Source organism: Strix uralensis, chromosome 4 (genome assembly GCF_047716275.1).
Source record: "Strix uralensis isolate ZFMK-TIS-50842 chromosome 4, bStrUra1, whole genome shotgun sequence".
Classification (NCBI taxonomy): domain Eukaryota; kingdom Metazoa; phylum Chordata; class Aves; order Strigiformes; family Strigidae; genus Strix; species Strix uralensis.
Window position 1 is genome coordinate 49,014,290 of NC_133975.1, and position 24,435 is coordinate 49,038,724.

Here is a 24,435-nt window from a genome sequence, read left to right on the forward strand (position 1 = left end):
CTGGAATGGATGTCAGCAACATCTTTTCTTTAGGCCCCAAATAACAATTCTGTCTTTGGCTCTAATTCTCCGTCAGTGATTCTGTTTCTTTTCCCTCTCCTTGTTTATGTACCTGTGTTATCTCTTGAGTGTCCCTCAGACTCTCCAGAATCTGCCAGTGCTTCTGGGAGCCTTCATCCCTACAGTGTGGGACCTGACTGAGCCACAGCTGTAGATCCTTCCTGCTGAATGGCTACTTCAGTGTTCATTGCTTTGAGAAGAAGGGAAGTTCTGTAATCATCTAGAACTAATTTAATTTTGTTCAAGGGAAGGACTTGCACATCTGTCTTTCAGAAACTAGCGGTGCCTTTGGCCATGGTACTTGTTTGCCAAAGGGAACACAGATACGTTTCCTTCTCCTTTCTTTTGTTGGTGCTGACCAAATACTGCTTACTTGGAGGGGGATGGGGATTTTCTTTTAGCTGTTACTATCAGAATAGTAGTTTAAGGAAATGGGTCTTGCCTTCTGTTTTGATAAAGCTAAGGTTTGTTGTTGTCCTTATGCCTTCTGGAAATGAACTCCAAATTTTTTGTGTCCATCATGGAAAAAAGCATTTGAACATGTAACTTTAAACTGATGGTTCTGTCACTTTAGAAAAGCAGTTTCTCCCCTAGGTGAGCCACTTCCAATGAAGAGGTCAAAAGATAAGGATGGGAGCCTAGAATTTGACCTGTTATTTAAAGGAGAGTTAGTCAAAGGAGAACAAACTGAGAGGAAATGTGCTGAGTGACTGTGGCTGCTGAGCAACTGCCTTGCTGCCTTTCAAACTGGTTGGAGCCATTCCAGGATTTGGAGCCTTTCCAGGATTTGAAGCCATGGTGTGTTCAGCTATCTGCTCCGTTGCAGTTGAAGTTGTGAGACCTAAAGGTCAAAAAACTTGTGATCACTGTGATTAAGTCTAGCTGTGGCGGGAACAGGACCCTCTGAGCTGCTCTGGCCTTCTGAGTGTTTGGGAAGAATGATAAATTCAGATGAATATGAAAACAGATAGACTAAGCTTCTGTAGGGAGGTTACTTTTGATATGGGTGATACTTGAAAGGTGGTAGGGTTTTTTTAATTACTCTTTTTCATCAGCTCCATTTTAGGATTGCTAGGGTTTAGCCAGCTGTCTAGTATCCATGTGCGAATCTTACGTCTTGGATACCTAGGAAATAGTGTTCTTATTTGATAGCAAAGAGGGATGTTAGCACTACATAAGCCATTATATTTAATTTTCCCCCAGTGGTTTTGTGGAGAGGAAGAGCAGGGACATTTTATGATTTTTCTGAAACCAGCTCAGTGCAAGCCCTGTAACCCATGTGAGGTGTTTATGGCAGTAACATCCCCAGCCGGGAGGAATCCCGCTTCTTGGTGGTTCCTGTGTAGACTTGGAGGCAATTCTTGTCAAGTCTCTTATTTGGCTTCCTCAGGAATTGGGAGATTATATTACAGATGGTAAGTAAATAGAAGAGTTGAATAAATGGAAAGCCAAATATGGTGTGCTTCAAAGGAGACCCTTCTAAAAAGAGTTTTAAAAGGGAATATGACATAACTGAAAAACAAGGAAGAATTTAAATTTGTCCTTATACTAAAAACACAGATTGTTAGGAACCGCTCTGTAGCATGTTACTAATGAATCTTACTCTTTAGTCCTCGGTCTTCAGGAATGGGACTGAATGTCTTGGGCTGCTAACTGCTGCTTCATTTGTCTTTGTCACAGAAACCACTGTGAAAGAAGCGGCTGCTTTTGGCAGCCAAGCAAAAGAAAAGTCTGCAAGTGTACAGATAGTGAAACCTCTGTACTAAAAGTGTGTTTCTTTGTGGTTGGTGCTGATACACATCAGCAGGAACTTGTCCGGTCAGAGGAAAGAAAGGTTTTCATTTTGCCATTGCTGTTAGTTTGGGGCTTTTATGGGAACCAAATGTATGTTAAGGAAATATCTGAGAGTTTCCCACAAAATTCATAAAGTCTCATTACACTTGTTTACATTAAAAGGTCCAAATGCAGTTGTTCACATGACATTATCTGGTCACACGCAAAATGACTGCTGTGTGACCTTTCAAATTTGATAAAAGTAGTATGTAATTGTGGACAGGTTAACCCAATAGACAAAATAATAATAGTTACTTTACTGGGTGATTAAAGCCCAAAAAAGAAGGAAAATAGATCTGTTTAGATATTACCCAGCCAAAGAAAATAAGGACTGAGACCTCAACAGTAGCTGAGATTTATGGGATTCTGATGCTCACTGAAAAAAAAGGACTTATATCAACTATATACTAGCTCAAAATTAATTCAACATTTGTAACTCTACATCTATATTGTAACTGTATTTATGTGTTTAAGCGTGTTAATGTGAGACAGCTGCTACAGCTTCGTACAGAGATGACATCCACATGATGAGCTGTATTTGCATGCAACAGAGAGGATTTAGTACTATTCGTACTTTGAAGTGCTGTAGAAAAATGCTGTTTCACCACAGAACTTTTTCTTGGCACTAAGCAAGCAGTATCTCAGTGCAGGTTTTCCTGATTTCCACTGCTTTAGAGTTCAAAACTGCAGATGCTTGTTATCTGCAAACCAGCAGAAACAGCTTACTTTCCTAACTGCTATTGGTAACACATGTGAAGATGAGAGGCTTTTAAAGATTACCAAAGTGTCTATTAATGCCCGGTATGCCCATGGATGAAGTCAGATGACCTTTGGAGTTATTGTCAGTAGTGTTAATTCATCACAGAACGCAGAGGAGCTGCATGTAAAGTGAAGGAGACAGACATGCTGCAAACACATCACAGGATTTGTTTGCTAAAGACTGTGCTTTTCTACACTTGATCTTTTGAGTTGTGTCACTTGCTGTCATGTAATTCTTTAATTAATGAGTTGAGTTGAATTAATGAGTTTGTTTTCAAGGTGAGATTGATCTGACAGACATGCTTATATGATGAGCATGATTATATATGATGAATATGATTAATTAAGGATTTGATTCTTCTGTTGAGTTCTGTGTTAATTTTACTTGCCTGAAGAGTCTTTGAACCACTGTATTTTGCAGCAAGAGACATTTCTCACTTCAATCATGAAATTATCTCACTCAGTATTGACACACCTTGTTCGCTTTTATTGCTGGAAGTGCAGAACTAAATAACCATGGAATTGAGTTTTAGAAGGGGAGTTTTTACACGTAATGCATGAATCCTACATCTTAATTCCTGAAATGTGGGGGGGGGTTTACCTATTGCATTCAATATTTGGGCGTTGGTAGCCTGAGCTGTGGGCAGGGCTCTTTGTAGTATTATCATCCATAGCAGCAGTCAGGCCTGCCCGCAGCTGTCAGGAAGCAGAGGGCTCTCATGAAATTGTAGTTCAAAACATCTGATCGTTCCAGGCTTCCTATAATTTGTCTTTATCCCTTTATTTATTTTGCAAAACATTGTCAATGCTCTGTAGTAATTTATTTTCATTGTCTTTGAGAAAGTTATCTCAATGTGATTGATTTGGGCACAGGTATCAGATGAATACATGCCAGCATGACTTTGCTCACGTTTTATCACTGATATTGCCATGGAGTGATGTTACTTTCTATACTAGGTGTGAAATGAGCCTTGATAAAGACACAGAGTCTGCATTCCTTTTCCTTTAAATGCCAAGGTGGTGACATTATAAAGCTAATGATCATTCTTCTGAAAATTCCCAGTCTGTTGCCAGCATATTAAAAAATAGTGAAACTTTTTGCAAGGGGAAAGATTATACAGGAGGGTAAATATATCATGGCACAGTTTGCTTTGAATTTTGTATTAAACATATTTTTATTAATTCCATAATAAAAAAGAAATTGTGTAAGAGTGTTTATTTGTGAAAAATTGTAGTTTAAGAACTTTGAAACACTGAAGATGTGATTCTCCTGTAATTAAAGAAGTCATTGAGACTGGAGGGAAGCTAGAGCAACTACTAGTTATTTTTCATCGTGTTATAGATTAGACGTCAGGAGAGAAAGGAGACACTTGCAGGGAGGAGGATCATTCTGAGAAAGAGACCTTTTTCTGCATGCTGGCCTGCATAAAGGACTTCTCTTTTGCCTGGAACCCACAGGTGGTAACAGTGGCGTTAGTTTCAAAATGTGTTGGAGTGCAGTCATGGTCAGTTCAAATCAGTCCCTCAGGATTTCATGCTGTAATAGAGAATACTGCCTATGCTGGGAAATGGATTTTGACATACATTTTGCAAATGCCTTTGTGTTCTACTGTGATAGTGTGATTAAAATCCTGAATTCCTCATGCTGCAGAACAGTAGGAATTCACAGCAATGTTACCATGGTTTTTATCTTCAGCACAGAATCTATCATGTTTTTATCATTGTAGTATAATTTTATATTAATTTTTATAATGGAATTTTGTAACTTCTTTCCTGCCCTTTCTTAGAATTGGGTGAAAAAAACCTTTAATTGTATTTCTTTCCTGTCTTCTCTCATGGCTTTAAAGTGTTGTTATTTTTCTTCTGAGAGTTTCTACATTTTTTTCTGTCCTTTCTTTGGTTTCAGCCTATCCTTTCTTTGCTGCCTTGTATATATTATGTACTTTAAAAGGTATTGGTATGTGGCCATATGTTTACGAAACAAATATTAACTTGAATTTGCTCTTGGGATTTTGAGTTTGCTGTGTCTGTGGAGCTGCACATCTCCCTGGAAAAGCTGTGGCAAGAAAGAGCAATGCATAATGCTGGTGTCAGTGTCTTTACATGAAAGCTTGTTTTCTTCCCTTCAGTTGTTTTGGTTCTTCACACACCAGCAAAATTTGAATGGAATTTGCCCTTCTGACTTGTTCAATTTATTCTTTTGCTTTAAAGTTGTCTTTCTAGTGTAATTAGTTTAGGTTACTAAACTTTCTTTTTCTCTTGAACCGGAGAGTCCTTTTTTTCTGGGTGTTTTTTTTTTTTTCTTTCTTCCTGCTAGTAGGTTGAGATGGAAGAACCATAATGACTTCAGAAAGTGTCTTTTTTTGGCTCTGAAATTATCTTGGAAATTGATGTTATTTTTTTATGAATGGGTGAATTATTCTAATTTGGTGGAAGTAGATCTTTATGGGATCAGAAAAGAAAGGCGTTTGCGTTGTGGGCTGTGAAAAGCCTCATGCTGTTGCCAGTATGGTATTAGTATTGAGAGCAGCTTTAGTACAAAGGACTGTACCACTTGGTACCCATGATGTGTATCTGTTGCTTTCTCTGAAGGCTGAAGATCTGGATTTCTCTGATCATCTCATTTTCTCAGAGTTTTGTGCTGAGTTTTCCCTTCACTCCTTTTCTGCTTTTGTAATGAAATTGCACAACATCGTGTTTCATAGTGCTCAGTCCATGGGTTAATATTCCCATAGCTTGTATTCATTATCACTAATCATCATAATTCAAGTCTTGGTCTGTCCTGCAAAGTATGAGTAAGCAGATCCTGATTTTGATGTATTTCTGAGCTTCTTAAGCAGTACTTATAGAAGATGCCTATGGAACTTTGTGGAATTGAAGTACTTTTTTACATTAAAGGAGGTAAAATACCACAGGATTTAGTAGAGGATCAATTTGCTGTTCCAGCTTTTTGAACTGCCATATAGAATAGCTTTATATAATAAGAGGCTAGAAAATGACTTGGAGAAAAAAAACCCTCATTTTTATTGCATTCTGTAGTTTTATTCTCATTCTAGATTTTATTCTGAAAATAAAAGGAAACATTATTTTAGCTACTCTTTAGTCATGTCTTTTCAGGCCAAGTATAGTATGACATGTGTGCCGTGATCCTGCTATGACACAGGAGGGGTGGGAACCATTGGTGACCAAAAAGTCCCACTGTTACTCTTAGGATGAGACAACTGAGCATTCTCATCATTATTTCTAAGTAGAAGAAAGGTAAATTCAGTTACAGAACAGATGAACTGGCTCTCAGCACTCACCTGTATTGTCATCTATTCTAACTGCTATAACATATGGTGCTCCAGCAGATTTAAAATTGACACGTGGTTCATGAATGACTGTGTGTGTACAGAGCACTAGTGTTGTCACTGAGAGCTGTGCAGCCAGTGTTACAAACCTTTACTCTTTAACTGGTGCGGCTAACCACGAAGTAAACCAAACCCTGCAGAGGAGGAGTGGGTGAAAAGGAGAATGCTGCAGGAAATGAGACTATGATGTTGGCATTGGACAAGTGACAGAAGAACCAGGAGATAATGTGAAGGGTGTCTTAAGGATTAGTTATGTTTAACTAATGAATCTGTCTCCTTTGGCTTTGCTGGAGACTGCTTAAATAGTTTGCAGGAGATGATACAGTCAACTTCCATTAGCTGTAATTGTGTGTTCCTAACACAACGACTAGGCAAATTTGTCAGTTTGGATTTTATATTACAAAGTATGAAGCAGTGCATGTATGAAGCAGTGCATGTATGAAGCAGTGCATTTATTTGCCTGATATTTTCTCCTGATAATGGCCATCTTTTGTGAGTAAAGAATACTACAGTTTCTATGGACAGTTTTCAGACACAGAGAAACCATTTAAAATTGTCACTAGTGAGAGAAAATAAATGTAAATCTTACTGTTCAGTCTTATAGTGCCTTTGGAGACTGCCTCTCTGGCAGATGGAGAATGCATTGTAACTTCAAAGAAAGTTTTGTCCCTCAGTGAGAACACAAAGCAGATGGAAAAATGACTATGAGCCAGCAATATACACTTGCAGCCCAGAAAGCCAACCACATCCTGGGCTGCACCAAGAGGAGTGTGGCCAGCAGGTCAAGGGAGGTGATTCTCCCCCTCTACTCTGCTCTTGTGAGACCCCACCTGCAGTGCTGTGTCCAGATCTGGGGCCCCCAACATAAGAAGGACATGGACCTGCTCGAGTGGGTCCAGAGGAGGCTGTGAAGATGATCAGGGAGCTGGAGCACCTCCCCTGTGAGGTGCGGCTGAGAGAGTTGGGGTTGTTCAGCCTGGAGAAGAGAAGGCTCCGGGGAGACCTTATAGCGGCCTTCCAGTACTTAAAGGGGGCCTGCAGGGAAGATGGGGAGGGACTCTCTACCAGGGAGTGTAGGGGTAGGATGAGGGGCTATGGTTTTAAACTGAGAGAGGGTAGATTTAGATTAGATATAAGGAAGAAATTCTTTACTGTGATGGTGGTGAGACACTGGAACAGGTTGCCCAGAGAATTTGTGGATGCTACCTCTCTGGAAGTGTTCAAGGCCAGGCTGGACGGGGCTTTGAGCAACCTGGTGTAGTGGAAGGTGTCCCTGCCCATGGCAGGGGGGTTGGAACTAGATGATCTTTAAGGTCCCTTCCAACCCAAACCGTTCTATGATTTTTTTTTAAATTATTTTTTTATTTAAATCTGTTTACAGAATCACGGAATCATCTAGGTTGGAAAAGACCTTGAAGATCATCCAGTCCAACCATTAACCTAACACTGACAGTTCCCAACTACACCAGATCCCTAAGCACTATGTCGACCTGACTCTTAAACACCTCCAGGGATGGGGACTCCACCACCTCCCTGGGCAGCCCATTCCAACGCCTAACAACCCGTTCTGTAAAGAAATGCTTCCTAATATCTAGTCTAAACCTTCCTTGGCGGGGAAGGTTTACCTTGTTTACAAATCTTTTTGAGCATACTGCACAGCCTAGTGGATAATTATTATAATCAAGTACTTGGCAAGCATCCCCTGCTGTGTGGCAATCTTGTTTAACTCTGCTGCTGTCAAGAAGGAGCAGTTTCTTTTTTCCATGTAGGCTATTTATGAGTGTGTGTTAATGGTAAAGTAGCTTTACCAAGAATTATTAAAGACAGCTCGCTGTTCACGAGCTTCAGCTGCTACTGACATGGTCACTGTGTTCAATTATTTCTAGATGTACCTCCAATTCATTCTGCATTCACTTCAAAACACTCATTTTATATCATCCCACCTGTGCTCCTGGTGCATGCAATGTGCTTGACATTACCAGATGTATGTTCAGGCTAGGCTGCTGGAGCATTAGGTTACAGATGTGAAAGCAGCTCAAATGACAGAGTTGTGAATCTTAATGGAGCACAGAGCACGGTGGTTATGTGGAGATCATGTTTCTGTTTCCTGTCACAAAAAACTGTGTCTGCAAAATGCAGCAGTTGACTGCTAAAGTGTGCAGGCTTCTCTAATTCTCTAAGTTTGCATGTGTAGGGCTGGTGAGCCAGATGGACTACACTTACTTTGTGGTAGAGCAGGTGCTTTCCCACCAAACCCTATCACTCTCTGTGTAATTAATTCTTTCATAAATCTCTGAAGTGTCTTTTCTAACACCTTATAAGAAGAATCACGTTTCACAATGTTATTTTCCGGCTTTTTTTCTTGTTAAGGTTGCTCTCCTCTCTTTTCATTCTTAGTTTTCACCTCTTTCTGAAAAGTCTAGTTCTTTGATGGTAGCACACATGTATATTTATGGTGGGTTTTTTCCCCTTGGAACTGACTTTTTGAAAATGCTAATTTTTAATTTTAACTTTTACAGTTAAGACACTGAGCTTCCTCCAACTGCGTGCCTCCCCCCTCTCCCATCACTTCTCTGGTGGAGTTAATTTGAGCTGCACAGGTGCCATGCTTGCTTTAGGCCACATGTGTTCTTCCATTATTCCCTTATGTCAATTCATACTCTTTAGCCTTTCTATCAGTTGATTTCAGTCCTGTTCTATTCACCATTATTGCATCCTGCCTTTAAATCTGCACACTGAATGCTTCTAGCATTATAGTAAAAGGTGTATTTCCAAATCTGAAACATCTGCCAGTTAAGTGAGTTCCATACTTAATGGTGAAGTGAATCTAAATGTCAGAAGTTGTTGTGGAGGCATGTCACAGTGGTGTCTGTTGATGCCAGCTCCCATGATGATAAAGATCTGAACAAGGTAGATCAACCAGCTCCATCTTACTTCTTGGTGAAAGATTCTGGCACATTGTCTGGGATCTCTCCTTTTAAGAGATCACCTCATGCCTTTTCACCTTTCATGAGTAAGTGATCATTAGCAATGATTAGTTATTAGTCAATACCAGTGTTCCCACAGGCTCAAGACACCTTACTGCAATTCCCATGGGCAGAAGCATGGATGGACATCAAGGATTAGTAGATCATCATCAGTGGAGAAAGATCTTTACTGGCATTGCTCCACCATTTTCTAGGACACTGTCAGAGGCTGAGGTTTCCCTCTTCTACAGTGCTGACCAATGCCAGCTTCATACTCAGTCAAAGGGATGGGATTTTTTTAGTGCTGAATGATGGGAGCCTGCAGATCTGTTAGCCCAGCTTCTCACTGCAAGCTGTGACTTATGTCAAATGTTCCCATTTGAGAAATGTGTATTTTGGCCAGAAAATGAACAAAGGGACAGAGTAGAGGAATTATGAAATAATTAATAGTTCAGAGTAGATACTATGAACTTTTCACTCCTTGTCTAACAGCAAATTGAATTCCATTAAATTGAAAAGGCATAAATTAAAAAATTATGAGATAAATTTCTTCCTGAATAGAAAATTTGTAGCCATGCTTTGTCTTGGTGAATAGTTTAACAACTTTGGAGAAAGCTTAGACATTTATGCATGTAACACAAGTAAAAACAGTTCATTCAGAAAAGTTTGGGAAATAATAAAACTCTGACCTTTGGTTATTAGCCTATTTAACTATTTATTTTTATGTTGAATCCTTCATGGTGGAGGAAAAGAGAGGGAAGAGAGTAGTTTTATTGACACTGGGTTCTTGCTCTTCAGGCTCTGGCACTGGCCATTGTCCAGGAATGAGGTCTGGACTAAAGACTCAGTTGTTCTGCTCCAGTCTGGAAGTTTTATATCTTTACAACGTTCCTTCAAAAGCTACAGTTCCACTTGGGAAAGAAGGAAGGAAAAAAAGGGGGTTATACTGTGTTAGGACAAACTAGGAAACAAGCTTCGATTCTGTGCAGTGGAACAAGATCTTGAGAATAAAATATGCTGGTGTATTTACAAGCAAATTGGAAACCAGTGGTGCAAAGTGAAAAGAGCACACACTGTATCCCAGATATTCCCATCTCTCTACAGTATGCTCTCCAGTGTCTCTTGTGTGGCTGAAATATAATAGCTCTGTTGTGAAATTTTAGCTGCTGTGATTCCCATTTGTGTAGTTTAACAGGAGCCAGCTCTCTTTAAGAAACTGTTTGTTTAAAAAGTTAAGTGAAAAGACTGTTGCTATGTGTGTGCTGTGTAGCTGCTGGTGATGGGAAGCTGCCACTCTCTGCAGAGGTACAGGAAAGGATGAGACCCGGGCTAGGGATGAAATGACATGGCAGAGGGTGGGAAAAACAAGCTAGTTTTTTTGCCAGATGATGAAAAGCTCCAATAAAGGCAGCTGAGATTAACTAGCATCATGAACAGGTACCAAATGTATGCATGAGAGATGGAAGCAGTTGAGAGCAGAAGCTCATTATTCAGCAGTTCCCTATTCTGTCTTTTTGGTTTCTCCAGAAAATGGAGGAACATTACACAAAAATGAAAATTGAAGAGCTACAAATTTAGCACATACATGTGACAAAACTGCAGGGATCCTTTTGGCTTAATAAGAATATCTGGTCTGTTTATAGTTTAAATACCATACTACAAATGGTCTGATCCATTAGTTTGAGAAAAATGTAATGAGGAAATAGGGAATGGATCGTCTAAAAGTAGCACATGTGATAAAGTGATTTAGTATTAGAGACATACTGTCTGAATATTCAGGGAGGCCTCAGTCCTCCCTAAACATATGGATGTACAAATTCTGCATGCACCAAGTTGGACATAAACTTCTTTTTGGAGTTGTGATGTTTTTAATTTTTGTTTCTGCAAAGCAGATACTGATGAATGCCTCTACTTGCCAGCACCATCTTGGTCTTCTGATCGCTGAAGCTGAAATTCATTCCAGTTAACTGTTTTGATCACTGAACATCCAAAATGTTCAGAACCAGTCCCCAGAACAGAGTATTTCCTTTTCCTAAGAGAAAGCAAAAGACTTCATAGAATTCTGGAGCTGAGCAAATGGACCTAGCCATCTGGTTTTCATCATCTCCCACTTCAAAACAGCTCTGACTACTGCTGTGCAAAAAGTATAGGAACAGTGTAGGACTCCAGTGTCCTATTTGTGGGAGAATTCCTTATCAGAAAGAAAAAAAAAAAAAGGATGCTTCTGTCTGTATTGCTGACGTGGCCAATTTATACCTTGTCAGCCCTTCTAATTTCCTTCCTGGAACTTAATCTATCTGTTGCTTTTACTAATCGAAATTTGCTGCTAGTACACAGTGTGATTTCCTTAGATGTTATACTATAAAACTTAGCCACATTCTGTGCTCGTAGATGTACTTGAGCTACTCCCACATACAATGTTCCTTGTGTTATGTGGTGTATTTTGCAAAGGCTTAAGGTTCATCAGGTATTAGATCGTGCTGTTTAAAAGCTCTCAACTCATGCAGCAAAAGGTATTGATGAATAAAGTAAATGGAGTTTGTAATGTATTAGTAGTAATGGGCTGGGATTCACTTGTGCTGCAGGCTTGTGGCTGTAATACTGATTATTCTCTCCCCTTTCTCTTTGCTTTGACCCTGTTAGGTGGCTCTGGACTGTTCTGACCTGGAAACTTTTGTAACTTTGCACTTCTCAGGTGTGCAATGCCTATAGCCCAGCAGGACGGTCTGCTCCTGGGTTTCCATCTGATGAAGGTTCATCCATCATGTTGTCAAGTGAAACATGCATGTAATGCACCATCTGACTGTGTATCCTGACTTGCATGCATGTAACATGCTGGTCTCTTGGCCGTCATGTAATTGGGGTTGTGCATGGAGGCTGTATGAGCAGAGACAGGTCGTAGGAGAAAGAAGGAAGGCTGGTGCACCTCGTGGTTTTACTCAGACCTCTAGCCTGGTCTGCAAAGGGGATAGAGGTACTTCTGGCCCCATAATTCTGAGGTGGTGTAGTTAATGTCCTAGATGTTACTGTGTTGATTTAAAGATCTGTATCTTGTGAAAGGGTGTGTGCACACAATTATTTTCATTGATATGTATGGCTTAGTTGGCATGATAATGCGTATCAGTTAAATTTTACTAGCCCTTCACTGAACAGTGTTTTTGTTGTATGCATGGTAAGTGCAATTATCATAATACTAATTAGGATTTGTAGTTTGGGAGCAGGAAGTAATTTATGGTAAAATACTGAGAGTGTTTAAAAGCTCTGTCTTTAGAACAGGCTGTGTTAACTTTAGAGTGGTGGTGACTTTGTGGTACTCCTGCATATCATTGCTTAAACATCATGGGTCATAGGTAGATGTCCTTCAACTTCTTGGGAGTGGCTCTGCCACCTCTATATATTCAAAGCTGGGCCATCTGAATCATATTTGTAAAATATATAGCTAACTTAAATTGAAGAAATTGCTGGTTTAGTTATACACATTTACTGTGTGCTTGGGGGGACCAAATAAAGTACTAAAGGCTTCTTTTTGTTAGACGGTATCCTAGATTTTGCTTAGTGTTATGCAATTGAGGTTAAGATTTTGCATGTTCTGTGCCTTTTGATCTTTCTGATGATTGCTTGTTGTTGTTCATTGTAGTCTGATAGCCTCGAAATTGTGTGAGTATGAGACTTGCATAGAGCAAAAATAGCTAGAAGCATAGACATTCAGTGTTGGAGAGTTGGGAAACAAAATTTGTGTGTATATGAAAAATTGATTTAGAAGGAAGGAGAGGAGAAATGTCTCTATACTTTGTGTCAGGCTTCATTTCTGCACCAATCATTAGGAGATATATAGATCCCTTGCTAATTTTTTGTCTAAAGTGAACGAAATAAGAAAATATTTTTTCCAAGTGCTATGAATACATTATTCAAGCTGTGAGTTTGGCCATGTTTTAAATTTTCCATACAAGCAGAAATGAACTAAGAGAGCCCTCATCTGCTTACTTCCAAATATAAATTGGCTATGATTTATAAGACTCCAGTTACACAAAATATATGCTTTCCTTAGGAAAGAGTTTATTCTTTTCAATGCTTAGGCACTTTTACAGGGAATAACTGACAGTAGTGCAGGCTACTTTTCTGAGACCCAAGCTAAGGTGCTCAGTGATGATTAGAAGATGTTGTTAATAGTGTGGTTGTGCACATAAACACACGAACAGATATTCATAAGGGGACAGGGCAGTAGGAGCCAGCTTTCTGAACAGATTCAGGTGCCACAACCTGCAGATCATTCTCTGGAATTTGCAAAATTCTGTGACTTCCGTGAACACACAAACACCTTAAGAAGAAAAACAAAAAAACCCACCAAAACACCAAAAAAACAAGACAAAAAAACCCCAAACCCCACAAAAATCTACACCCCCCCAAAAAAAACCCAAAACAAAAATCAAACAAACAAAACAAAAAACCCCCCCAAACCAAAAACCTACAAACCAAAAAAGCCAACCCCAGAATCTCCTGTGATTCTAACTAGCATCAGATTCCTTCAACAACATCGAGAATCATCACCTTGCAGAGCAAGGAGCTGGAAACAGAAATGTTACTGATTGACCACTGTTATCAAACTCCAGAACATTCATGTTTGGTTTTTTTTTTTTTAATCTTTTTTTCCCTCTCACATACTCCTTGTGGGGCAATTCAAGTTCATCTTTTCTGTCATCCTAACTGCTGGAGGGTATGGGAGGATAGTCAGGCTCCGTGTAAACAAGCAGTGCCTGAACACTAGCAGGCATTTCATATTTGTTAATATTTGGCAGACTGTTTGAATGAGCATTCAGATTCAGAGTGTTAGAGGTGCAAAGTGATGGAAACCTTTGCTTACCTATGCTGATGTGTCCTGTAAAGCCTGTCTTGAAGTGGTGCTGTTGAACCGCACCATGCTGATCAAAACAAAACAAGACAAACTAGGATGATGATAATGATATTGCTGTTATCAGACCTACATTAGGACCATTGCCTACAGTCGTTACAAAGCCTGATTTTTAATGGATGTAATAAAAATAACTTTTTCAAGGGTGTGTGGATGAGAGTAGGTAAATTAAACAAATCCATTGCACTTAACTTGTTGACTTGTTGATGATGTTTTAAGGTCACACACCTACTCTGCATTCAGGATATGTATTTTGATCATTTAGGCTGAGTTAGATAGTATATCACATTACAGCTTTATAAGTACAGTAATTATGTTGATCTAAGCAAAAAAATTGCGTCTTCTAATGAATTTTAATTAATGTAATAATACATGCTGCCAATAAAAGTCATATTATCGATTTATCGTTCATAGTAGGTGTTCTAATGGGAAAAATGACCTAAGCAACAAGATAGCCAGTACCTTGAGTTGTGCTTTCTAAACCATCTTATTAAATGTAATTTTAAAATTAATCCTGCCACCAAAAGTTGAGACATGCTCCAGTGCAAGATCATTAAAATAACATGTTCTTACAAAATATTTCTTTATTTGGGTCAGATATTCTAGATTATTAAACCCATGACTCCTTGCTTTGTGCAATCAACACAGAATAGGGAAATTTTTCTGCTCTGCTGTTGCTTGGCAGAGGTACTCAGACTTGGAGATCTGTAGCTTACTAAAGTTAATGAATAAAAATGGATTTGTACTTAAACTCTTAACAGTGCATAGCAAGGTTTTATCATGTTATAAAATCTAAAATTATAGCAGAGTATGTGAGCAGCATTAATGAATAGATAGAGTTGCTTTTACTGAAAAGTAGGGGTCTTGACTTTGATGATTAATACGGCTTTAGTCCTGTAAATGTTTGCTAGTTCCTATGAAAATTAGTTTTCCTTCCTCAGAAATATGTTCTGTTTTCATTTCTGTTCTTCCAGTTTACATAGACAGTAAAAATAAATTATGTTCTACTTGGTTATATTTGCACAATAAGAAGGAAGGCAGTGTAGACCAAACTGACTGAGTAGATGGGCCTTTTAGCAGACTGGATCCTAAGCTTCCTGCTCCCAAAACACATTTTATAACTACTACTCTACCATGTGGTAAGTAGGCATTAGCAACACTGCTGCTCGCTATGGATTCAGATATCAACGACTGTATTTTGTAATGGTTTGCATCCTTTTGGTGTGTTAAGAGTGATAAGGGCATGCCTTCCAGATTGGACCTGCCTCCCACACTTCTGGGTCCTGGCTAGCATCAATGGGATTTAGCTGCTTGTGCTATTTTGTGGGAGGCGTAGCAAGAAAACTGAAGGCATGTCAGGAACTTTTGGGTTAAATCGGAGTGAATTCAGGCTCTGGCTAGCATCAAAGCAGGAACTGCAGATTACTATACAAACTGAAATACCCAGTTATTCCTGGATCTGGACTTGGCTCTCTGGGTGATGTCTGGTTTTCATGAAAGCATGATGCTGTAATGTATTTATGCTGTTTTCTCCTCCAGTGATTTTCATCTTTCTTGCTTTCCATAGACTAACTGAAAGCAGTAAATCAAAGATACATCAATATTTTCATTGGCAGGTTTGTTCATTGTCATCAGTTACATACATAGAAGAGCAGAGAAGGCAAAAAGCTAGAATCTCATAATCGTTCATTAAGTAAAATATGTTTCCTTTCATTTACTTGTCTCGAGGAAGATATGGAATGTTATAAAAAATAAATGTGTTATTAAAAAGATAAAAATCAGTGTGATCTTTTATGAGAGATTCATATGTGAAATGGATTTAAGTCTTACCTCATTTTAAAACCTTGTAGTTTATTGAGAATTTCTATAAAACTCATGGGGGGCCCCACAAGCAAAAAAACCCACAAAACCAAAAAACCAAACCCCAAAAAACAAACCAAAAAAAACCCCCAAAACAGGTAAGCACGAACTGCGTTCGCTCAACCATTTTGTAACTGTTTGAAAGGCCAAAACTGAAAACCTTACCATAATTAAGAAATGTAATGCTGACTTGAGGTTACAGTGAATAGCATGTTCCACATGCCATTATGGAGCACAGATGGTGCCCACCCTCTTTCTCTGCTTGTGTTTGGGCTTCTGTACTTTCACTTTAAAGCTTGTTGAGATTTAATTCATGAATGTTTCTGATGGGACCTGAATGAAATGGTTATGAGCACCTTTAGAAAACTGACAACTGTGGAGTGACTGTGGGAATTGGCATCTGTTGCAAGAGAGGTTAGTAAGGTCATGTCTATGCAATGCTTACTGTCAGTTGTTCAGCTGTGGTAAAGGAATGAATGAAGTGCAGAAAGATTGACATTAGTCAAATCCATTGACCTGACTAGCACAGTGGAGATACTTTGCATCAGAGCAAAGATGAGTACTAAGGATTTTGCTATTATTTGTTTCTTGGAGTATGTGGTACCTGTGGTGGTTGGCAAAGTAAGCATCAATGCCAGCTGAATGTTCATCTTAAATTCCAGATATTATTTTGGTTTGTGGCTTTCCAGATAGGGCCCAGTTTGAGGATGAGGAGTGGGGCTTTCTCTGTTGTCAGTGCAAGTTGTTGTTCAAAGACAAGCTGTTAAGTCCTCAGGCAAACAGTTCCTGTTCTTGAGGTCAAGGCTCATGCCTGTAGGACTTCAGCAAGTAGATCTGAAGCTTCGTTCCTGTTTCTATACATTAAACCTGCCATACCAGGGAGATGGGCCGTGATCATGCATGTTGAGCCAGACAGATCAAAGTTCAGAGAAGTAATATATTTATTAAAACTCTTCAGGTTTGGTGTCAGCATTATTGTCCTCGCTGCTGCAGGCAGCTATGAGGTAAAGATCATTGGTTTGTATTTTATATACTGTTTTCTTGCCAACCATGGTTATAAGTGAGGACACTGAGTTGAAGACATCTGATGATGTGTGTTTCTGGCAGCTCATGTGCTAGTCTCACAGGTATGTTTACACCCAAATGACTCTTGAAGAATATCTACTACCAGTAGTTTCACTGCCAGTATTTCTACAATCTTATTTTACTGACAGCATGCCACCAACACAGGCTGCTTCTCTCCTTCCTTGTGGCCATGGACCTGGCCTGAGGGTCTGGCATAGCAGGTACTTTCACAGTGCTGTGGTCAGCTGTTCTGGTGGCATTTGGTCGCTTGCATGTGGTACTGCAGCGCTCATCTGGTAAAAGTCTGCCATCAGGCATTGCCATACCACCATGAACAGGCCTGCTGTCCTTCAATCCTTTAACTGGAAGGATGTTGGATTTTGTGTTGGTGATGTCTGCAGGACAGGACTATGCTTACACCATTCATCAACAGCATAACTCTTACCACTGAATTGTTTCCTTTCAGTTTCCTGGTAGTTTCGCTGTGTCTGAATCCATCTGTTTTGACCTGTCTTACATTTTGATGATGAATATTGTGGAGTATGCCTTTATTTACCCTACATTCCGATTTGTTATAAACTGACTGCTGGTAATTAAGTTGCTTTTCACAATAACAGTACAACTGAAAGAATTAAAAACAGTTTTTATTTACAAAATAAAAATCTGTCTTATGCTCTGACATTAAGAGGCCCCCAAACAGATTTTATGAGCTATGAAAGCTGTATCTTGGTTAGCTGAAATGAAATGGAGTAAACTTGACAAAATATGTTATGGGAGCAATTCTTAAGCCATGAAAAATTGATTTAATATTTTTCAGTCTCATTTAATTGCTATCAGAGATGACCACTATCATGAGTTATTTGGCCGAACTCCCTGCTCTTTCCCATTGTAGTCTACTTTTATTCTGTCGATCTGAAAGCCATAAAATTAATTCTGGTCACCCACATGTGAAATTCAGCATTGCAAAGCAGTCAGCTTTAAGGCTGCATACTCTAAATCCTAGAAATGGACTTTATATAGCTCCTGAGTTTTTAATCCACACAGTTAATAAGATTGTATTTTCTGATGTGGTTTTGTGTGCACAAGTAATTTCTCCCATTTTGCATATAATATAAAATATTTGTTCTGCTATTCAAAATAAATTCTGTTGTTATAAAACAGGAAATAATGCCTAGGAAAGAAAGTAAAGCTAAATCTATAGTCAGGAACTCTATTTTAATCTGTTAAAATGATAGGGTGACATAGTTATGTATATGCTTGAGGATTTTGAAGCAGTGGAAATAAAAAAAATATTCTCTTTGAATGGCTTAGTGTTTAAAACAATCTGAGCTTTAGGAGCTGATATCATTCTCTATAATCTTGTTTACTATTCATTTATTGGTAACTCTGTTTCATGCCCGTAAAATATGGGGACATACTATGCATTGCTGTGAGTTCTCATCATTTCACTGAAGTGAATGGAACCAGCTGAGGATCTGCCAAATATTTGCTTTCTGTAAGCTCTGAAGTCTCTCCTTCCTCAGCATAGCACTGAAAAGTATGTTTCTTTTCCATCCTATTTAAGTGTATTGCCAGCATCTTCTTACACCCTTTGGTGTCCACCAGTTTCCACTGTTTATTCTCCTCATGGATGGATTGGTTTTTTAGTTGTTCTCTGTAACATTTCTCTAGGTCCCCCTTTTTCCTTCTCCTGAGAGGATGTCTGCATTCTGACCATTTATTACTTTATTAGTAGTGTCAACAGGACAGAAGAAACTTTTTTTTCTCTGATGGATTTGCAGTCTAGACAGTGTACAAAGAACTTAGACTGCAGAAAGCATGACCGATGGGAGAAGTCCAGCCAGTAGCTATCCATGCCATGAATTGTTGGTTTTTAAAAATGTTTCTTGGGGAAATACTTTGTCCTGTAGTTACTTATTCCCAAGTTTACACTCCTTAATAACATGCGTTTTCAACTTAGTGTATTGAAAACATATTTGGTGAAAGAATGAGAAAGGCCCTGTGAACATAACCCTTCCTTTTACTCCCTTTCTTTTCTCCTAGATTCCAATCTCATATTCAGCCTGTCAGAAAAGAGATGTTACAGATTTGGTACTCTCTTGCCTCCCACATCTCCAAAGCATATAAATTCTTCCAGCTCTATCACCTCTGTGATATTGCTGACATACAATACTCTTGATCAATCCACTGTGAAAATTCCTGCTGCTGCCTTCATTTCCTCTGTTTGGACTGCTGTAATTCACAGGCACTTAACTGCTGTAATACTCCATAGGACTGGTACTAGTGCAGTATGCTATCATAACTCAACGTGTTTTGGACAGTCACTACCATGTGCTTTAATTTCTAAAATCTGTGATAACTTAGTCTCTTAACTGTATCAGAAAACTTGAATTTGTTAGTATGTTTTCACTGGATTCCTCCTTCTGAATCAACTTACATCAACTTGATCTTAAGGGTCTTTTCCGACCTAAACAATTCTGTGATAATAGTTAATGACTCCGCAGACCTCAGGTGTAGTGCCATTCAACCTCAGCTCTGCTACTGTAAATTTTTCATTCACTTTTAATTCCAGATTCTTCCCTCTTTGGATCAAAGGTTCCATGGTGAGTGATTTAAAAAAAGGACTGTTAAGTGGGTGGAAACTGAATGGATGTGAGGGACTTGAACAGAGAGAAAGATTATATTTTTATAAATGCAAAAATTGATGCCACTTAGTTCTGCTGCCTGATAGATGATTAAAGTAATTGAAGTTTATTGCAATTAGACCTTCAAATTTGTATTGCTTTGAACTGAAGCATTTTTATTTAAATTTGTCATTCATTATGCCTTTACATGTACTATTCAAAGTTTGAGGACTACGTAATTTACAAGAAACAAGTCACTGAACATAAAGGGATAAACTTCTAACAATACCCGCAAATTTCACACCCGTGATTAATCACTCATGCTCAATTGCAGACATAAATGTTAGCATTTACACATGTAACTGCGTGCAGGCACAAGAAGACAGAACCTGTTTAGATTTCAGGCACAAGAAATAAATACTTTTCTTATACGGCCCAAGTGAATTACTGTTTCATAGCATCAGGGTGGCAGAGTACCAAGAGCACACTAGACTTACGTTTTATTATTTTTTTATGATAGAAATAACAATGTACAAGGCTGGTGAAATACATGTGCTGTAGACTTGACTTATATACAGCTGTAAAGCATTTTTAGGGCGGGATCTTTGTGCTGCTGAAGTTGAGTGTGAGTTTTGCTAACTTACCCAGAATGAGGGGTCAGGAGTGGCCACATGTTGCACCCTGTGCTGCAGCTGTGGGATGCAAACTGCAAGGGTGTGAAATGGGCATGAAGGGCTCTGCAACCACAGGGCTCCTCTGGAGGAACTTTCTATTTGCAGCACCAGAAACTTTGGTATAATGGCCTTCAGAGCTATGAGAAACTGTTTTGGGGCATGGAAAAATGCATTGGAGTATGTGGTGCAATTACAGTCACAGTGATACATCTTCTGAAATACAGCAAATCTCAAGCATCCCATGCAGAACTGGAGAAGTCCACAGGGTGCTTAAAAACAAAAAACAAATGAAAAAATAATTGAAAAACACATGTATTTTTAAATTCTGATGGAAGTAACTGGTCTAGAGTAAGTTTTAGCTTTATAATTTGCCTTGGCACTTTTTACATGGTTTCCCTTTCCCCACTTCTATGCTTTTCAGCCTTCCCAAGCCATGTTTTTGTTCATTTCATTTTATTTCAGTCCCAGTTCAGTATCTTAATGCCAAAACAATTCCTCTGTGGGCAAGGAAGTGAGCGTGTGATGAAGGCACTGAGTGGTCTTTGAGGCCATGTTTGTACTAGTAGGAGAAGCAGCCAAAGGCTGTTCTGGGGCCCTTAAGGCCAAATGACCTGGCACAGATTGTGTCCATACAGCTAAATTCATTTACAACCCAAACCCAGGATGACCTCATCTGAACTTATTGCTAGGAATAGTCCCTGGCCTGTCTTGCTTGGTCTTTTTTGAAACTGTGCCTAAAACCGTGCCAGACATTTATCTTTACAGGCAGTCATGTACAGACTTCCACCTTTGCCCTGTCTGTGGCTGATGGCTGTGGGTCTCACCTTACCAACCTCGGTCACGAGCAGGCAGTGGCTGGCACAGGTCTTCGTGAACTCCTGCCAGTTCTAACTCTTGGGCTTTGCGATAGTAAGATTTCTGAACCTCCATTAAGGTCTTCAGTCATTGTACTTGCACAGGTAGACTGATGGAAAAACCACAGGATTTATCATCTTCAAAGAATGAGTAGAAAGTGAAACCAACTGAGGAGAAGTCCTTTAAGTATCTCCAGTAATGACAAATTAGAGAACTAAAAATACTGGCTCTCTTAATGTGTAGATATTTTTATAAATTATTTTCTTCTCAGATGTTTGTAAATTTAAGTGAAAGCTTTCACAATGGAACATGCCAGAGAATACCCAAACTCAGCACAAAACCTTTTGTTATCAGAGAACTTAGGGCAATAAAATTGAAGGTGCAATGTACAAAACTATTCTGTTTATCAAATACATATTTACCCAAGCCACCCCTGGTTGAAGGGGAGAGAATTTCACACTTGAGCATCTTATTGACTTGACTTCCTGATGGCTGGCGAAGCAGCACAGTTGTGTTGCGGTGCTAACGCAGCTGTGCAGTGTTTACTCCTTGGCCCTGCTGGGGATGGAGGGGGTGGTGAGAGGTCTCTGAGGCAGCCCTGGCTGCTGAGGGCTGTGCCCACTTGGGTCTCAAAACTCCAAGGATGGAGAACTCAGTCCCTCTGGGCAGGGAGCCTCTTCTAGTGTTGAATCAGCTTCGGAGTGAAAATATTGCCTTAGGTCCAGCCAGTACCTCTCCAGCTTCAGCTTGTGACCACTGTTTCCTCATCTCCTGCCCTGCCCCTGAGGACAGAGCACGGTGTTGTCTTTCCAGTTACCTCCTGGCCACGAGAGGGCAGCTGTTAAACCCCCCACCCCGCCCCAACCTTTTCTCCCCATACAGGGCACATGTATGTGGTATTGGCAAAACATATTGCTATGGTAGGCAATATAATTTATTAAATATTTAAAATATTTATTAAAATATTTTAAAAGGTAAAATGTGTGTAAAAAGAAAAATATTAGTGTTATAATAAGAGGTATGTTCTGTATTAAAATTTAAAATCACCTGATGGTTTTAAATTACTGAGTTTTTATACTTTCTAGACTAGTCACTGCCTTAATCATGCATTCAGTTGAAGAGCATTGACCGCCTACTGTTTGTGTAATGCCTTGTGAGTCCTTTAAAACCCAGCTGAGGGAAGGTGATTCAGCATCTTGAAAGTCACCCTAGGCTTTCATGTCTTGTTTGGGATTTACAACAGAATTCATGCTGCTTTTTAGAGGTACTTAATGCAGCTGAAAAGAAAAGATACTAGGCTTGTTTGTCATTCAGCAGTTACAGCTACATGCAAGTCTAACACTGGCAAGGTAACTGTCTCTCACAGGGACTTGCTGCAGTCTGTGCATCTCTTGCTTTCTGCTGCACGTGCGTACGATGGTCATGTTTAGCTGTGTTAGTAGAGCTCTGGCTCCTTGGAGAGAGGAGTGGAGATTAAAACCCCCTCCAGTCCTTAACTTGTATGGATCACTGTGCCACCAAGCTGTCTTTCAAATGAAAACTAAATTAAGCTCTGGGGAGTCTTTTAGAAAATACATTAGGTAAGAATGTCCTGTGGCACTTTGCTGATCTATGTGTGGTGTGGTTTTCATAAGACCTACCTCCACTGGTAAAAATAACATGAAGGGAAAGTAATTTAAGGTATGGCCTACTGACATGGCTTAATGTGTATGGCTTTTCCAGTCACAGGAAGTCCACTTGATTGAGATAATTATTGACAGATAAACAAGTAATGTTGCAGACAGGTCTAATCGATCTTATATGCTTGTTGCAATAGTTATGCTTTCAGTGGCAGAGTCATTATTTTACAAACTGCAGACAGACAGCATGGGTAGCAGAGTCTGTTTGTATTTATTGTGTGTATGCACGTGTGCTTTTACAATGCAAACAGGTAACTTTTAAACAGAGTCCGTGATTTTTGAATGAATGAGTAATACTTTCACTGGCTTCATTTTTTATCTCTGTGGTTTCCCTGCAGGTCAAGGCAACAGATGCAGATGCTGACCAGTTTGGTGAAATTGAGTATTTTCTTTATGATGGATTTCATTATTATGAAAAATCCAAGGCCTTCCAGATTGATCCACGTACTGGTCAGATCTGTGTGTCTCAAGACATTGACAGAGAAGGAGATCCAACCACTTATGATCTCCTAGTAAAAGCTACAGATGGGGTAAGTTTCACCTTTCCATACTGCCAGATTTGTGAATGTGTTTGCAAATTTGGATGTGCTGTATACTTTTAAATGAGAATGTAATGAGTATATAAAAATTGCATGAATTTGAATAAAATTTCTTACCCCTACAGAGGGCAGAAAGTGATGCTTCATGAACCATAAATTTTGACCCAGATTGATAAAATAGGCTGTGAAATCCCCAATTACTCATAAACAAGTTGCTGAAAACCATTTCTAGGCTGTGTTAGTCCCTCCTCTTGGAACCAGTGGACTCCAGGTTACCTCTGCTCTCTGCATTCAAGATGACTGCAGCAGTAATAAAACAGTAATGTTGTAGAGCTGTGTGGCTACTGTGGGTGCCAGTGATTTTCCTGGATAAATTTCTTGTCCTTTCTAGCTAGCTGATGCCAGTGCTGCTGCTGTGGCTGGGTACAGCCTTCCTGCAGCAGATGTCTGAAAGTTTTCTCACTTTACAAGATCTGATGCTTGGAAGTGGGTATTCATGGTACAGCAAGGGCAGGGTAGTTGTATGTGTGCGAAATAGTCCATTTCAGATCTCTGTTTGGCAAGGAGGGTGAGGAGACATTCATTGGGGTGGGAACACATGGATGTGCGTGTCTGCATGTGGACACTTGGTCTACCCGGTGCCATGTAACAAAATTTTGACTCCTGAAAAAGACTGGAAGAAAATAATTCCCGGGTTCATTTTGTTCAGAAAGTATCCAAAAGCGATTTGCAATGAGAGGTCTAGAATGAGACCAGCTGGTACTTGCCTTAACTTTCTTCAGCTTTAGTAGTGAGCTGTGAAGAGTCTGAAGAAGGAAGTTACTGATTGGCTTCAAATGTTAATTTTAACACCAGGACACTTTTTCAAATGTTATTCAGATCACATTTGCAGCACGATTTGAGCTGAAAAATGTTGAAATTAAATTATTTCAGGCTATGCAGTCTTTATTTCATACTTTGAATATTAACTTTGGATTTAAGATACTGTCCTAAATGTATCTAATATAAATTTTTAAAAATGCAGTTTTTCTAGAAATACTGTGTTTTTCATTAAAATATCTGTGCTTTTTGTTACAGTACACTGAATAAATTTAGGGAACTGATTTCCATATTCATGAGTAGATGAACTTAAATAGCTGCAGCTGATGCTTGGTATTAATTGTTGCATTTTGAGAATGTAGTAGTTGAGTGTATTTCTATGCTGTTGAATTTGGATATATATGTATAATTCTTAGGCAATTCATCTGCTTTTTTCTTTAGCT

The 24,435-nt window shown here is 39.2% G+C and overlaps 1 protein-coding gene across 1 annotated transcript in view; it reads left to right on the forward strand.

Annotated features, from left to right (window-relative positions):
* Positions 1 to 24,435, forward strand: part of DCHS2 (dachsous cadherin-related 2) — a 122,674-nt gene that overhangs the window by 24,272 nt on the left and 73,967 nt on the right. The window contains exon 2 of the mRNA XM_074864938.1: positions 22,973 to 23,164. Coding sequence (XP_074721039.1) covers positions 22,973 to 23,164 — 192 coding nt within the window. The remainder of the gene's footprint in view (positions 1 to 22,972; positions 23,165 to 24,435) is intronic.